Source organism: Lepus europaeus, chromosome 10 (assembly GCF_033115175.1).
Source record: "Lepus europaeus isolate LE1 chromosome 10, mLepTim1.pri, whole genome shotgun sequence".
In the NCBI taxonomy this organism is placed as follows: Eukaryota; Metazoa; Chordata; class Mammalia; order Lagomorpha; family Leporidae; genus Lepus; species Lepus europaeus.
In genome coordinates, this window is record NC_084836.1 from 86,331,884 (window position 1) to 86,350,252 (window position 18,369).

The 18,369-nt window shown below is 35.3% G+C and overlaps 1 protein-coding gene across 1 annotated transcript in view; it reads right to left on the minus strand.

Annotated features, from left to right (window-relative positions):
• LOC133768127 (ADP-ribose glycohydrolase MACROD2-like) overlaps positions 1-18,369 on the minus strand; it is a 728,541-nt gene that overhangs the window by 193,576 nt on the left and 516,596 nt on the right. Inside the window, exon 4 of the mRNA XM_062202513.1 lies at positions 1,708-1,737. Coding sequence (XP_062058497.1) covers positions 1,708-1,737 — 30 coding nt within the window. The remainder of the gene's footprint in view (positions 1-1,707; positions 1,738-18,369) is intronic.

An 18,369-nucleotide genomic window follows, 5' to 3' on the forward strand; every position in this document is an offset into this window, starting at 1 on the left:
GAGCTCGAATCTTCAATGTCACCATACAACCATTCCAGTCTGTTTAGACGACTTCTACATGAGACAGAAATATATTTCTATAGTTTTAAGCTTCTATTATTTTTCTGTAATGAGCAGCTAAAGTGATTTTTAACTAATATAATTAGTCAAGTCACTTTTTAGACATAATCAAGGGCAATAAATTAATTATCTAGATAATTTGCCAATTTTAACTTGATAAGATATTTATTTAGATTCAATTTTTCCTGTCCTCTGTGCTATTAACAATATTAGTCACCTTTCCTAAAATACTAATATGTGTCTTAAGAAAATAAGCTCTGTGGAAAATTTATTTTAATAATCCTTTCTTCACACATGGTAAGTAACTTAGAAAAAAATTACTGAAAATCCAACTCCTAAAAAAATTTTTCCCTCCAAATTCCTCCTTCAAAATAGTATACAAGATATAATTTAAAAAAAAAACTGTAGATTTATATTTGCTGAAATAATTGAGGAAAGAAAAATAATACATAGAAATTAGTAATCCCCTACTATTCTATTATATAATAGACATTTTTGTTCAATTCTCACAATACAAATTTTAGGTAGTCAACATTAATCCTCATTTTTTAAAGGTAAGGGTACTGATATATAGAGATATCAAGTAATCCCTTCATGGTCTTCAAACTTTAAGTCCAACTCAAATTCCATACTCTTCATAATACATTGTTATATAACATGCATTGACATGTGATGATATAAAGAGCATTTTTTAGTTTAAAGTCTTTTCTATTATTTCCAGTTCCATAATTCTGTTAAAAATCAACTGATTCTTTAAAAAGGAATAATAGTTATATCCTTAATTTTATTTTCAAAATAAAATAAAAATTATACTGAAACCTTCTGATGAAAGCCAAGAAATTTTTTACAACCCTAAATTTATTTACAATCTTACCTATTTCAACCTCAAATATAAAAAGAGAAAGTAAGAGCAATATAGGGAGAGAGAAAAAGAGAACAGACGAACGGACCTATTTATGTACATTTGGGTCTTATATTCTTTGTATTGTATACTCTTTTCTCTCTATTATATTATAAATATTTGTTCTATCAAAGTTTTCATGTACCTAACCTACCAATAAAAATATAATTAGTTACAAGATTTTACTATCAAAAATTCCCAGTACAGGACCACCTCTCTTCTCCATGTCACTCTGATCTCTTTATCTTTCTCCTCTAACCAAGAATAAAGAAAAAACAAAATGTCAATACTAATTTCCTTTTTTTTTCTTCAAAGTCACTCACATATATTAAGGTCTCAAGCTACACAGTCATGATAAGCCAAAGAAAGCCACAATATGAATGTAAGCAAAAGAAACCACGACCTCCAAATGTATTGCTATTTTAGATTTAATATTAAAAGTGATTCTATCATCTGCTAAATGTATGTTCATGTAAAGAGCTTATAGCTGTTATGCCTTATGCCAAAGGTAGAAATACAAAGTTAGACATGAAGAAAAGTAGTATTCCACATATTGAAACCAACTGAAACAATATTTAGGCCAACTCAAGACATCTCTATTATAAATTATTTTCTGGAAAACTATTTTTGTGGTTTACAACTATAGCAAAATTAATTTTCTTTAAAGTGCCACAGAACGTAGTAACCTCTTGTGGTTAGTATAGTAATAAAAATGTATTTCAAATTAAGTGATGTTCAGAACTTACCACCACCTCCTCCAAGAAGACTGGCATTTGCTGTTTAAAAGAAAACAAAACAAAAGACATTAAGTAATATATGTATAATATAATATGTCAAAATAGTTCAAGAAAAGGCTGGTAATATTAATGTGTCTTACACATAGACCTACAAACAAAAATATATTTTTTGGAAAAACAGCCTTTATTACTGTTATAATGTTATGAAAACTAAAACATTTCATTTTATCTTTTTCTGTTCAAATGACTACTTTTATTATATACTTCCCTCCAATATTAAAATTCTCTTATTTTCCATTCTATATCTAAACTAATTTTCTGAGTTCCCTATTTTATCATACAGAGATAGAACAATGTTATTTAGGCAATTTTAATAATTTCAAAAGAGTGTAACAAGAAAGTCTAATGATAATTTAAATTAAATTAAACACAATCAAACAAAACTATCTCAAGACATTTTGCAGTAAGAAGTAACTTTTAGACAGTAACAATTTATTACCTTTTATACTAACTTTGTAATTGGGGGAAATAAATGTTAAATAATTTCATGCCATTTCTTACCTATTTACCGATTAATCCAGTACACATATTTATAGAAACCAAATAAGTAAAAGAAAATTCCATTTGCATTCTTTTCAGAGGTTAAAGTTTTAGACATTTCCATTGTATGTTTTTCCTAAATTATTTAATAACTTTATACCCATGTTTTTTTAAACATAATAACAACATAATAAGACAACAATGTTTTTCTAAACATACAATAACAAATTGTTATAAAATTCAGTATACATTGTACTTAGCTTTAATCTGTAGAGTTCTTGTGTATCAAAGGCATTATTTCATGTCATTAAATAAAAAAATCTTATTGCATTTTCTCTCCTTTGTAGAGAAAAAATAAGTTAACGAAAGATAAATAAGCCATTTTGGAAAGAGATGTGAAGGTCCTTTATTTGAATTTTAGTGTATTGTCCACAGACCAATGCATTGCCCTAATTTAAGAGAAGCAAATTTCAAAGTGCTGATAAGTTAATCAATAAATAATGGATCATTTGAAGAGCAAATGTCCAAACTCATAGTTCCTTTGAGGTTAAATATTTGATGGCCTGGCTGATCATTGCAACATGAAAGATAATATCATGAAAATGCATGGACAGCAAATGCCCTTGAAGGCCTTTCAATATGTCATCTAGGGCATCACATTTTGTTTCATAGGATCTTCCAAGTATAGGACTGCCTAATTGCTGCTCTTAGCTTTCCTCGGTGCTTTTGTCACAAACATAGACCCAGCAGCACTGCTATTAATCAACCACAAACACACTTCACTTTGGATGTCATAAAATCATCTGTCACTCTATCACTTAGTTCCCAAATCCCTCTGACATTGCAATCAGAAAGTACATAGCACTTGCACAGGGGGTAACCATAACCCAATGTTCTACCCCAAATCAAGCTTTGTCACTACTGAAGTGGTAACTGTTGAAGGGATAAGAGGACAGGCATTGAGAATTCTATATGACTTCATACCTCTTGATGGATGAAGGGGATTTCATTACCAATCTGTCTCTTGAATAATCCAAATAGTCCCCTAAATTTAGCTATGTGTATTTCACAAACCACATGGCATTTCGTCTCAACTGATATTTTATTTACATATTTGACCAAGAACAACTTCTCTATATAATAATGTGAGTGGATCAGGGGAGAAAACATAGGACGTAAAATTCCAGTCCTGGCTAACCATCAAGACAGTTTATGGCAATGAGTACTCATGTCTACATAAGCATATCTGGTAACATTTTAACAACATTACAGAACTATTTTATAAATTTGCAGCATTCTACATAGGACACAATCTCTTTTAAAATAGCTTCATATGCATTACTATTCATGTAACAGAGTCTTACTCTAAGCTGCTTAAGCATATTCAAAACAATTCCAGTAACTATAATCCTAATAATGATTTTTCCAAAGAATCCATCAAATTCAAGAACAATTTATTTTAAGGACAATTCTGTCCCCTAAAAATGTTTTAAAAGTTTGACGTTATTAGCAAAAATATATAGACAGTTTCTTCAGGAAAAGTAACATAAAATTAGGCAAAAAAGTGAACTTTTACTGTGATTTCTATTATTACTTTACCAGCAAAAAGCACTCCAATAACTGATTACCCAACATTTATTGACCTGGTGTGTTAATATTATTTCTTCCATTTTATAGAAATAAGGATGATTTTTGTGTCTAAAAATTAATCCTAGGCCGGCGCCGTGGCTCAACAGGCTAATCCTCCGCCTTGCGGCGCCGGCACACCGGGTTCTAGTCCCGGTCGGGGCACCGATCCTGTCCCGGTTGCCCCTCTTCCAGGCCAGCTCTCTGCTGTGGCCAGGGAGTGCAGTGGAGGGTGGCCCTGCACCCCATGGGAGACCAGGATAAGCACCTGGCTCCTGCCATCGGAACAGCGCGGTGCGCTGGCCGCAGCGCGCTACCGCGGCGGCCATTGGAGGGTGAACCAACGGCAAAAGGAAGACCTTTCTCTCTGTCTCTCTCTCACTGTCCACTCTGCCTGTCAAAAAAAAAAAAAAAAGAAAAAGAAAAAAAAAAGAAAAAAAAATTAATCCTCATGTAATTTATGTTTAATAATCAACAATAAATTGCAATACATTTCAGTTAGATCAGAAGCTCCTTAAAGACACGATCTGAGTTTAATGATTTTGTCTACCATCTCAGAGAAACTTCATCTTAATGACCCCCTGTGCATGTGTGTTTATTTTTTTATCTTCTTTAGAATAAGATTATAATCAAACTGTGGATCAAATCATGAAAAATAAAGTTAGTATATACTACCAGTTATCTTACATTACTGGAAATTCCTAAATGGACTACATGCCATAATAGTATTAATAATGCAAGACAAAAGTGTAATTTATCAGACACCTTCCATACCTTTCCTCTAAAGATTTCAAAGTTCTCTCAAACATGTGTAGTACTGAAATGTGGGCCATGTGACCTCTATTTGAATTCTACTTCAGTGATTAAATAAATAGCTTGGTGGTTTGGACAAGTCGTTTTCAACTATCTTATTTATCTTCTTACATCAGAAAATTCAGAATCAGTCAGAGATGGAAAACAGGTTTCAAATAATTCTCACTGATTTATTGAAAAAGACTATCTGTACTTCTGATTTGAGAAAGATTCTGAGGCCAAATCTGGGCTCAGTGTGAAAGAATATCACAATTAATTAATAATGTTGGTCATGAGTGGGATAGAGGGCATTAAAATGGCAGCACACATGCCATATATTAGGGCTGTCTCAGAATAGACAGTGTTTCATTCAGTGAAATTTTTCTCAGTATCATAAAAGACCAAAAGCAAAACTGCTAACTTAAAACGTGCCAACATTGTACGTTAGCATTCTTTGTAGCTCTTATGGTTTATGATCCTGAAATAATTCAGTCTTTGAAATAACCTGGAACTGGGAGATGTGATCTATGTCGACCATAAGCCAAACTGGCCTGGTAAGTGTCTGAAATATTCCTTTATTCTGCTTTCCCAGTAATTTATATTATCTGCAAAGAAATCATTTGTTTTCCCACACTATTTCCACTCCACCCAAAATGTTCTGTCAAACAAGCAACAGTCCAGGAGACTAATCTTTAAACATTGATTAAAACTATTTGTGCAAGGTTTTTGTTTATATGTCATCATTAGAAAGGAAATTATAGTCGTTTTCATTCTAACAGAATCCTGACCACCTAGTTCAGTTTGTTTATTCTGCTTTCTTGTTACAATGGAGCACATGGGGTGTAAAATGATTGCTGGCAAAAACTTTCCCAGGAGTTCTACCTAAAACATCAGTTTCATTCAAAACATGTTATCCCAAAGATATAAAAGCTGCAGTATCACCTTTTGGAATGGTGCATATTATGTTCCCTATATTTTGAAACTAAAAGTAGGAAGTGCTAAAAAAAATCTTACAAGATTAAAATCCTAAATACAAACTTTACTCTAGAACCACTTTACTTAGGGAGCAATCACCTCAATGGACAGCTGTGGAAATACAATCTACATAGACAAATACAGTCATCTATTTGGCAACAGACCGCTGCTGTTCCTGCTTTACTAGATTTACACCTTCTAAACAAAATCAACAGAAAGCCAGAGATTTCAGGCAACTGTATAATTTCCCGCTTTGAAGTTGGCAAAGAGAGGAAATTAAGAATAGGCTTAACTGCATCACATGTAGAAAACAGGCATAAACACATGATTAATACATTACATTTCATGCTTGCTGTGGAATTCAAAGGAACCATTGATTTTTCCAGGGTCTGTGTGGTTTGTATAAGCTGTAACTCACTACAGAGCCAAAAATAGAATACAATGACCCCTACTGTTGGTAAATAGGTGAAAAGGCATCAGGAATTGCAAGACTTACTTGAGATTATTAAAAAATAAAACAAATTAAAACAGAATTACTCAGTTGAAGTACAAAGGAGGAGCTGGAACTGCCCCTGTTCTGCCAATCTCACCTTACTGGGCTCAGATTCTGAGTACTCAGTGACTTCCAGGAAGACTGAACTGAGAGGAAAACCATTTCTTTGGAAAAACTTCTTCATTCCACAAAAGCAAAAGGATAATGAGGATCAAAGATGTTAAGTAACATGTTTAGGATCAGATACAGGAGAATCTACCATATAATAATGCCAACTTAGGTGTTTAATAACACAATACCTTCTCCACAAATTATAAATATGTATACATTTATGTCTATATATGCAAGGGTACTTTAAGAACTTCATGGAAAAACATAATTAAAATATAATACATATTTTCCATGAACTGTTTGAAGTACTCTTGAGAATGTTTGTGTCCAAAGCTGGTTACAGAACACAACGTGTACAGTCTGCTGATTGCCACTCTACAGAAATCATCTAATTATTAAAGGGTAAACTAAAGCAGCAGGCAGTTCCTACAGTTATATAATGCATTACAACTAATGCAGAATGAGAGAAATCAGCATGTGCTTCTATATACCAGTGTCATCTTTCTTGACACTATATTCTGGATCAATTGTAATTTTGATAATGATAGTACTGGCTCGGTTACAAAAATGAGATTTCTTGAGTAACCCAATCTGGGCCTTTCCAAAGAGTGAGCAGGCATGTCTAAATAGGGAGAAAAAGTGAATTCAACTGTATATTAGCTTTGTGGTTGTAATGATACAAGACACTTGAACAGCAGTTTTAACTTGTCTTCGACAAGAAAGGTTTTGAATACAAACCAATTTTCAATTTGAAAATGGAAGACAGGCTTATTTGAGGGAATATGATACACTTTTAGCCTGATTAAAACATAAGCCTGAACTTGCACCCTTATATAAACAATTCTTGGGGAGGCTGGCTAATTTGTTTCAATAAAACCAGACAACAACTTTCAGAAAAAAAACTGTTTTACATAACTCCCTTTTTAAATATGTCTTATAATGTTACAGAATACTTCTTTTTTTCCAACAAGAAAAGAGTGATATTTCTTCAAAAGTTTATTTTAGGTTAGGCCTGAAATAAATAAGCCAAAAAAAAAAATAATTCTCAGTCATAGATGGGAAGACTGAGACACAAAGAACATCAAAAGAAAAGGATTTGGAGCTAGTGGAAATGCATGGGGTAGCACGTTCAAGGACACTTATGAAGCTATAAAGCCACAAAGGCAGAGCTCATGCTTGTTGTTATCAACGGCACCATAAATGATTGTTGGCACAGAGCAGGTACTAGATAAATATTCATAAAATACATAGCTAAGGGGATGAATGGAACAAAAAGGAATGCGACAGAGAGGGAAAGTAATATTTCCAGGACAGGTAAGAAGGCTACATAATTTCACAGCCAAGGAAGGCTGTTCTCAAAGGAAGCCAAGCAGATCTAGGTTCGATTTCAAGAGCTATCATCATGGTTCAGAAAATTCCTTACACTCCAGTTGATAAATCTCTTGTAGTCTGTTTCTGAATGAGTAATTTAGTAAAATAGTGGTCACACTACAGGTTAGGCATGAGCAAGAAGTTGATAACCTACATGAATGCATTCCACGGTACCTGGTACATGTAGAAACTCAACATGTAAGCTCCGCATTAAATGACCTTGATTACAGTGTCACCTCTGGAAACCACATTAGAAGTTAATAGAAAACTATTAAAAGTATTCAGACAAAGCTCTAAGCTTGCTTCTCACTGTAGTGTGGGATCATGGTCATCTTGGAGAACCATAGTTCTCTGTCTCTGCTCTGAGATGTTCTGCTTTGGGCCCTCCTCAGAATCTGGGAAAGAAACTTGACTTTCGCACAACAGAGAGTGAGAAACAAGGCCATCTTCAGATAATGTTTTTAATTCTGTCTTTTGGATGAAGTCAATTTAAAAATAAATGTAAAAGCCCATACCAATAATAGATGAGAATATTTTTCATATTAAAATGAGCTCTTTCCTCTTTTCAGTTATTTTGAATATTTGTTTCACAGAGAACATTGGTTCTCCCACACAGGTGCAGGACCCCAAGGACTTGGCCATCTTCCACTGGTTTCCCAGGCCATAGTAGAGAGCTGGATCGGAAAAGGAGCAGCCAGGACTAGAACTGGTGCCCATGTGGGGTGCCGGCACCACAGGCAAGAGTTTCAGCCCACTATGCCACAGTGTCAGCCCCCAAATTTAAGAATTTAATACAATTACTAAAATGTGTACATGAAAATAAATCAAAATTAGCAAAACTTTCACTAGGTATATGCTAGGGAAAGCCCAAACCATTTCTATTGTTTTATGTGTGTCAATAACTGATTTGAATTAAAATGTTTCAGTACCCAAAATGAAGTTTAGATAGTGGGGCTGCTTCTGATTTAAACAAAAAGAGATTTAAATACTAATCAGTGAAAAGTTTTTTACTTGAAAAGATGCTGAGTTTCTGCTTGATGTCAAATACATACATTTTAAAATGCTCTGATTTAAATTCAAAAATAATAAAGCCATCTCAACTAATGGTGAGACTCTTACTTCCTTTTCATGTTTACTAGATACAAACCATGAAGGACTTGAACTTCAAAGCAAACTAAAAACTTAACTAGAAAGGATTAGAGCAAGAAAATTCCCAGTACTTTCTAATTAAATTCCTTACAAATTCAAAGTATACTTCAGAAGCTTAAGGTTAAAGAAGTTCAGAAAATATTAACTTATTAGAAATGTATAGAAAATTTATCAAAAAAAAAAACACAAAGAGATGTAAGAATGTTTCAGATCAATAAGAATTTCAAGGCTAAGTATCTTGTTCCCATGATAAATCTGACTTTCCTATTCCTATTCACCTAAAGTTTGCCATTAAGTACCTTCATGTGTGCTAAACAGCCTATTAGGCATGACTGCTTTTATGTGAGAAGTGGAGAAGGCTGAAAAAGGATGGAAGACAATAGTTAAAAATAATCATCAGGTAATTACTCCTGGGGCCTGGCTTCAGCCTGGCACAGTCCTTGCCATTGCTACCATCTGGGGAATGACCCAGCGGATGGCAGAACTCTATCAATTTCTCTTCCTCTATCCCCCTCCTCAGCATCAGGAAGGAAGAACATAACAGGCAATTTCTTATCAACTTCACTACATGGTTTATTTGGCATCTTCATTTACCACTGTTTGGAAATGGAAATGATCTAGAAAGTTATTTTAAGTGCTTTGGCATCCAACTATCCTAATTTACATATCTAAATACCATTAAGTATGTAGAGTAGGGTCTAGTACCTCTCTAAAATTGCTCATAACTTAAAATAGATAAACCAATATTATCACTAACACCTGGTAAAATGTGGCCAGGCATAGGTGGCCACACCACATGGCATTGTAGAATGATGTCAGTTATATAGTCTGACAAGCTTGGGCGTGAATCTTAGCTTTGTTATTTACTCATTGCGTAACCTGAAGCACTTCAGCTTTCCTCGTGGTGCTTCATTTTGTTCATCTGTAAAAAGAAAATAAAACTTACATCACAGGTATGGAGAATAATAAGGTAGCGACTAGCTCAGTTCCTGCTACATAACGGATGCTTAATAAATGTTAGTAATCAGTATTACCACTAATATTGCTCGTTTTTAATACCTTAGAACTGAATAGTCCTAGGGCAATCACCAACAAAACATAGATAGACCTAATTTTATGTAAATAATATAGTAGATTTCATTTATGCAAACTTGGGGAACTAAGTTCAGATTTTCATATGGAAATACACTCATACGTGGTGAGTAGATTGACTGATAAAAACATAAACATTGATTTAAACAACAATATAGTCAATATACACAAAGGGCACCACCAATTATATTCTAAAACCAAGTGGCCAGTTACAAAAGAGTTTTCAGTGAAAAAATAAATTCAGAATTCTAAATTCTGTCTCTCTCCTTCAAATAAATAAAAATAAAAAATTATACACTGATTCCTAAAAAAATAAAAAGTTTATATTTATTTAATTTTTATTAGAGGCCAGACATATTACTAGTTCAATTAGTCCCAACAAGAAGACAGATTGTATAGTATTTATTATTCCCATTTTATAGATCAAAAAAATGGAGACACTGGTTGACTAACATGACCAAAACCAAAGGTCAGACCCAGAATTTGAAGACATGAATGGTACTCCAGGCTCATACTTTTAAGTACCTCCCCTAAGAAGAGGCATATTCCACAAACTCTACAAAATCTAACACAGTAACAATTAAAGAAGAAGATACATAACTCATGTCTCTGTTTTTTTGTGTGTGTGTATTTCTTCCTTTTAACCACTGTAATACATGAAGATTTTCTCTAGCAGTGTCAATTCTATCTTAATGATAAAGAAAACACAATAGTACACGTTTTTTTTTCCTTTTTCCAATCCAAACATACCATTTTAAAGCAATATTCTACTTTAAGTTTGTTAAAAGTCTTGTTATGCAACTAAAGTGTGCTTGGCTCATGGAGGAGCTGTCTTGGTTCCTCACCCTTGCTCATTAACCCTAACACAATAATTGGATCATCAAGCAGTTCTGATCCAACTACTCGTACTAAATTTGACTTGTGACATGGCCAAATTATATAAAAAATGTTAAAAATGAGCTCCTGCATGATTCATTTCTATCAGAAAGTCATACTCTGAATCATCAAGCCAGTGGACAACTTGTCATATACTTTAATAAGCTTATAAAATTAGAAAATATAGCCATTACCAAAATCCAAACAGAAATATACAAATACACTGAGATGATAATTTTCTAAACATCTACTATTTACCAGGCAATTCTGTACTGTATCAGTCACTCTCCAAACAACCTTGTAAAGTAACATATGCATTTTACTAAAAATGAAGACAGTAAGGCTAATTTGCTTGTCCAAGTCATACACTGGGTAATTATTTCATCCTACTTGAGCACCTTCATCTAATACCAACTCAATGTCACTTCAAGTATGGCAGACTCTCTCTTAATGAATTATTTCATTTTTCCTAAATTGTTCAAAACAGATGAATATCTAATGTCAATGATAGGCAATGTAATAGAATAATGGCAATGTCCAAGGTAATATTATTAGTTTTTTCAATTAAATTGTCCAAATTAGATAGTTTTATACCTAAAATGATAAAAATTATTTTAGTTATATTTTTTCCTGTGATTTACTAACATTATTATTAAAATCAGTAAATTACAAGTAATAGAATTTGAAATTATCTATAAAAGAAAAACTCCTTTGAAACATTATATTTAATATTCTGATAACATCCAAAAATTAACATTAAAAAGAAGAAAATTCTCAATACTTATATTGTTTTAGGCAATGTGAACAATTATGTATGCACTTCTATTAATGAAATAATTTTTTTAAATATCAAGGCTTGAGCACTGAGTTAAGTTTAAACTTATCAAACAATAATAAATATTATACTAAGGTTCAGCTTCCACCAAGTAAATGCAAACTGGCTAACCTAAGAATTTATGTGTTTACAGTGAATTACACAAAATGAAAGTCAGTATATGCCTCATTTGTGCTGAGTTTTCTATTACTAGACTTCTTATCACTGAATTCAGGTCTATCAAAAGTCTTTTTCATACTTGACATAACAAAAGTTATAATATTTTTTCTCTTCTTTAACATATATTTAATAATTCTATTTCAATTTGCAGTTGTCTTCTATTAATAAAAAATGGAATTTTACACTGTTCAAAGATATGATAAATACATTACTATATTTATATCAATTATAAGAAACTCCTCTGAAAACAAAAAATACAACTTTACCAATATCATTTATTTGTTTACCAAAAAACTATATTTTTATGTGCACAGGAGACAAATTATGATTTACATCTTGTAGATATCAAAAAATACCGATTACTTTCATTATTATAGTTCCATCAGACCAGCTGTGGATTCTGTAATAGAGATTAGTTTTATTCTGGTGCATTGAAGAGCACTGATATTAATCTCAGACAAAAGTATTAGCATTGGTGAGAAGCTGATTACTGATTACAGAGGATTTTCCAAATTATTATTTAGTAAATCTTATGGGATAACTAAGTAAAACTGAAAATAGTTGTAGTTCTTGTCACTCTGAGACATCCAAATATCAGAAATAAAATAGAAGCAGAAACACTTAATAAGATAATTTATATGTGGTATTCTAGACTCTATGGATTTGTTGTCTACCAAAAAAGTGTAACCTCAATTTCACCAGTAATTAGTTATATAATTTTGGGCAGCCTCTCTGATGCCCAAGTCTCAGAAGCCCAAATCCTATGCCTCAGTGTTTTATTACTTATAAAAATATACAATGTGGACCGGTGCCATGGCTCACTTGGCTAATTCTCCACCTGCAGCACCGGCACTCCGGGTTCTAGTCCTGATTGGGGCGCTGGGTACGAGTCCCGGTTGCTCCTCTTCCAGTCCAGCTCTCTGCTGTGGCCCGGGAGTGCAGCAGAGGATGGCCCAGGTGCTTGGCCCCTGCACCCACATGGGAGACCAGGAGGAAGCACCTGGCTCCTAGCTTCGGATAGGCGTAGCACCGGCCGTAGTGGCCATTATGGGAGTGAACCAGCTGAAGGAAGACCTTTCTCACTGTCTCTTTCTCACTGTCTATAACTCTACCTGACAAATATAAATTAAAAAAATATATACAATGCAACTTAATTATTTAACAATTGTGTGTTAAGCAACCACTAGGTGTGGCTGCTTTGGGATAAGTACTAGGTAAGTAAAATAGGCACATTAAATTAGATAACTAGAATAAACTAATCTATTTGTTATAAATTATTTTTATGGTATTACATGCATATAATATTTAAATATCGGACTCATGATGGTTTTTTTAAGATTTAATTTATTTATTTGAAAGGCAGAGTGAAGGGAGAGAGGGAGAGACAGAGAGAGATCCTCTGCTGCTCCACCTATCAATTATCTGGAACAAGGCAGCTCTTTTCCAGCTGCTAGAAAGGATTCCAACTAAGGACTGTGTTGTCCTTTGAACAGTGTTTCCCTATAGGGAATTTTCTGTTTCTCTTTACCCTTTGTCTCCAGAAGTCTAATTATGGTGTGTTCTGGCATGGATTTCTTTGGATTTCCCTACCTGGGATATCTTAATTTGGGTTCTCCTCATGGATTGTTGTTTTATACCTTTCACCAAATTTGTGATGATGTCAGTCAATATTTCTTCAAATACTCTTTTTCTCCTCAATTTCTGAGAGCTTTTGTTTTTGTCCCACATGTTCTTGAGTTTCTGTTCAAAGTAGGAGATTCTGGGTCCTACTGAAATCTGTGACTCTGCTCAGGTTTGGTCCACAGGTCCTGGTCTACTTTAGTGGAATGTAGTTTCAGTAGCAGATTAATTTTCAGAGCCCCTGTGGTCTCATTTTGGTCGTCTTGGTGGATCTGGAATAGGTGGAGCTCCCAGGGGTTTTGCCTGGTGCCGCCTGCAGGAGCAGAAGGAATTTCCCTAAATTGAGCTTCCTGATGCCTCTGGGTAGGGAAAACGAAGTCTCTGGCCTGACAGGATGAAGAGAGCTTCTAATGCCTGCAACTTATTGTGGTAGGGATCCCCTCTCTGGCAACCCCTCCCACCATTCTTAACTTCTCTTAGTCGGGGGAAGGTGGGGGAGACATGCTTGCAGAGGCCAAAATTTTTTCCAGGCAGGATGCTGTCTGCCCGTGGAAGATGGAAAGCTTTTCCTGGACTGGTGCTTGTTGTGACAAGATTCCCATTACTGGTGCCCACCTGCCATCCCTTGGTGTGGGAGGGGCGCCTCAGGCCTAAGAGTCTTCCTGGCAAGAAAGAGCTACCTTGCTAGATAAGTGGCTTATACCCAACTTGGGGATATAAATTCTGGTCCTCTGCCCAGTGATTAACACTCTTGGAGACAGAAAGACCTAGCCCCTGCCCCAAGTCAGAAGGGCCACCTTGCCTTCCTATATGTTCAACATGTTTTGTTTCCTTCCTCATTCCTCCACACATTTTTACGCCATGTATACTTCCTAACTAATATCCTGCATGCTAATCTCTGTCTCAGTGTCGGCTTTCCAGGATCCCAACCTGCGACCACAGTCATGAGGGTGGCCTACAGGAAACAGCAGAGCCTGTTTGGGAGGCATTTAAATTAACTGGAAGAAATTTTAATCACCAGTTTGTGTAAGTTCTTTTTACAATGAGGGTCACTTGATGCCTTCCTGCCCCTGGCTTTAGGTCTTGGATTTCAATAAGAACATGAACAGCAAAAAAGTTTCCTGCATTATCACATTAGTCTGGCTTGACCTTTCATTATCAAACATCAAATATTGTTTTAAATTAATCTTGATAATTCAAATATTAAATGAGAATTCAATCCTCCAACAAAAATTCAAATAAATACATTTTGTTTTAATGATAATAGTGTCAGATTATATAGAATAAATATTAGGGAAAGGGGAAGGATAGTATAAAGCATTCTGAAAACTCTTTTTTTTTTTTTTTTCCAAAAATAAAAGTAGCCCTGGAGAGAATTAGATCTATCAAAATTTGTGTGATAAAAGTTTAGACAAATTCTTACAAATCTGAATGGACACATCAAAGCCTTGTGTTTACTGTCAATCTTTATAATTTTAAATTTTCAGAACATGGTTAACAGCTTACCTGCTACTCAATGAGTGCAGTGCTGGCTACAGAACTTGCCAGAAGCAGACCACAATGACTTATTTTCTCAGAAAACACTTGATGAGCTCATTGCTCCCAGTGCACAGGGAGACATCACAAGACACTTTGAAATTTGAGTAAACTCCTTGGAATCTCAAGGCCTCGTATTTGCTTCCTTTCATGACCATGCTTTCTCCCTTGTATATCTGAACCCTTTTCCCTTTTCATTAATGCTACCTGACAGGCATTTCCAGCAGCCAAACCCTGTTCAGTCTGAACTATCCCATTCTCAATTCCCAATTCTCTGGACGTGAGTTACCACTGAAATAGTATTATTTTGTCTTTAACTCTGATTGTCTAATAATCAATACCCCCTACCTCCTCCAGAGCACCCAAGATATTGATGCTCTCAATTATGCCATCAGCCTATCTAACTGATTCAATCCACAATCAATTGGTAATGACTCTGCCACTGACTGTGTGGGCAGTGAGCAAGGTCTGACTTCATACATTAATGAGCAACAAAATAGAATAGATCAACTAAATAGAGAGGATCAGACTATCAAATTTGTTTTAATTCCTTCATCATTTTATTAAGAAATGTTCACTTTATATTAAAACACATATTCAACTTCATTCTTATCCACACCTGAAGCATTTTGAGAGTAACTACTTAGAAAAAGAAATAGAAGGGAAAACAGTGAATTATAGAAAAGGTAATAAATATATGCCCCTACACAATCTGCAAACTAACTAGTTTTCAGTAATCAAGACTCGATAGCATTAGGTTGTATATTAACAGAATTTAGAAAGTGTTAAAAGAACTTAAATAGTAACACATTTTTTTCCACCTCTAGACTTTAATTTTAATTTGTTTATCATCAATAATTTGTTTTTATGAAGAAATAAGATTTCTAATTGATAATATTTAAAGTAGAGAAATTAATTCCAAAAGGATATATGACAAATCCAGCAACTGCTTCAATTCAGCTATTCTAAAGTTGCTAATCTTATAACTTCTAAAATACTTTAAAAATATGCATTTATATAGAGACAAGACTCATGTTTTTATTCAAATTGATCTACAAATTCAAAACTTCTTTTTAAAAAAATGAAATGAAGGGGCTGGCTTTGTGGCATAATGGATTAAGCCACCATCTGTGAGGCCTGCATCCCATATGGGTGTCAGTTTGAGATCTGGCTGCTCCACTTCCCATCCAGCTCTCTGCTAATGAGCCTGGGAAAGCAGCAGAAGATGGCCCAAGTCCTTGGACCCCTATATCCATGTAGGAGACCTACAGGAAGCTCCTGGCTCTGGTTTCAGCCTGGCCTAGTCCCAGCTGTTGTAGCCATTTGGGGAGTAAACCACTGGATGCAACATCTCTCTCTCTCTCTATCCCTCTTCCTCTCTGTAACTCTATCTTTCAAATAAATAAAATAAATCTTTTAAAAAAGAAATGAGATGAAGAGTTTTAAGGGAATTAAGACTATGTACGAAAACATCGAAAACTCTGTTAGTATTTAACATTTTTTTGAAATACATACCAATAAATGCACATAAGTTCATAAATTGTTTTTGGTCCTCATTACCATTTATCCAAAGTAAGAATACATAACTAGTATCTCAAGAGTCCTCACTATTTCTGAGGCCGGCGCTGTGGCATAGCAGGTAAAGCCGCCGCCTCCAGTGCCGGTACTCCATATGGGCGCCAGTTTGAGTCCTGGCTGCTCCACTTCCTATCCAGCTCTCTGCTGTGGCTTGGGAAAGCAGTAGAGGATGGCCCAAGTCCTTGAGCCTCTTGCACCCGCATGGGAGACCCAGAAGAAGTTCCTGGCTCCTGGCTTCGGATCAGCACAGCTCCAGCCATTGGGGCCAACTGGGGTGTGAACCAGTGGATGGAAGACCTCTCTCTCTATTTGCCTCTCCTCTCTCTGTGTAACTCTGACTTTCAATTAAATAAATAAATCTCAAAAAATAAAAATAAAATAAGAGTCCTCACTATTCCACTCCTCTCTCTCCCTCTTTTTTTTTTTTTTTTGACAGGCAGAGTTAAGACGACAGTGAGAGAGAGAGAGACAGAGAGAAAGTTCTTCCTTTTTCCATTGGTTCAGCCCCCAAATGGCCGCTACGGCCGGCACGCCACACCAATTCGAAGCCAGGAGCCAGGTGCTTCCTCCTGGCCGCAGTGGCCAGCTAGGCCAAGTCCGAAGCCAGGAACCAGGAGCTTCTTCGGGTCTCCCACGTGGGTGCGGGGGTCCAAGGACTTGGGCCATCTTCCACTGCTTTCCCAGGCATATTAGCAGGAAGCTGAATGGGAAGTGGAGCAGCTGGGACTTGAACTGGTGCTTTACCTGCTATACCACAACACTAGCCCCTCATCTCTAGCATCTTATTGATACTGTTTATTGTGAGGTTCAATCTACCTCTTCTAACTCGGAATCCCATCCTTCTAGATCTTGCACTGCCCAGACACAAACCACAGACACATACATATATGCACACACCCTACACTCACATATTTTCAATGTTCACAATGAAAATTACACTCCTATCTGCACACATACACAACACACAGAGCAATCTTTGAGTCTCCTGGAGATGGTTAACCTACATGGACCACCAAATACCAGGGCCTTTCATAATTTCACAACTGGTATAAAGTCTTTCTGTCTTCATTCCTTCAGCAAACTTTTATTACTTAAAATGCACAACAAGGTTCGGCGCCGTGGCTCACTAGGTTAATCCTCCGCCTGCAGCGCCAGCATCCCATATGGGCACTGGGTTCTAGTTTCAGTTGCTCCTCTTCCAGTCCAGCTCTCTTCTGTGGCCCGAGAAGGCAGTGGAGAATGGCCCAAGTGCTTGGGCCCTGCACCTGCATAGGAGACTGAGAGGAAGCACCTGGCTTCTGGCTTCAGATCAGCGAGTGCCAGCCGTATCAGCCATTTGAGGGGTGAACCAACAGAAATAGGAAGACTATTCTGTCTCTCTCTCTCACTGTCTAACTCTATCTGTCAAATAAATTTTAAAAAATGCACATCAAATGTGATTTCTTTTGTGATACCTTCTCTAAATCCCTCTGGAGCAATTTGATATTATATCTTACAAAAGTCTGTTTTATAAATACAAGGATTACAATTAATTCATTTCTTTTACTCGGTAACCCCATCAACAGAAAGGGCTATCTCCTAGCATAGGACTGAGGATTTAAAAAGACAATTAAATAATGCACTTAGCAGCATATATTAAGTGCTCAACATATGTTAGAAATTATTTTCTTAAATATCAAAACAACATTTATCTTACTGTAATCATTCTATAAATGCCTAGTAAATAAGGCAGAAATGAACAAATGTTTTAAAAATGCATTGTAAACAGAGTTAATTGAAAAAAAACAAAAGTATGAATGTGACAATCCTTCTCATTACAAAATTAAGCTTTCCTTACAAGGATTGAACAGAATGCTTATTCTAAACAGCAATCAATTAGTAGATTGTTATATACCAAGGATAATCATAACATTGACAT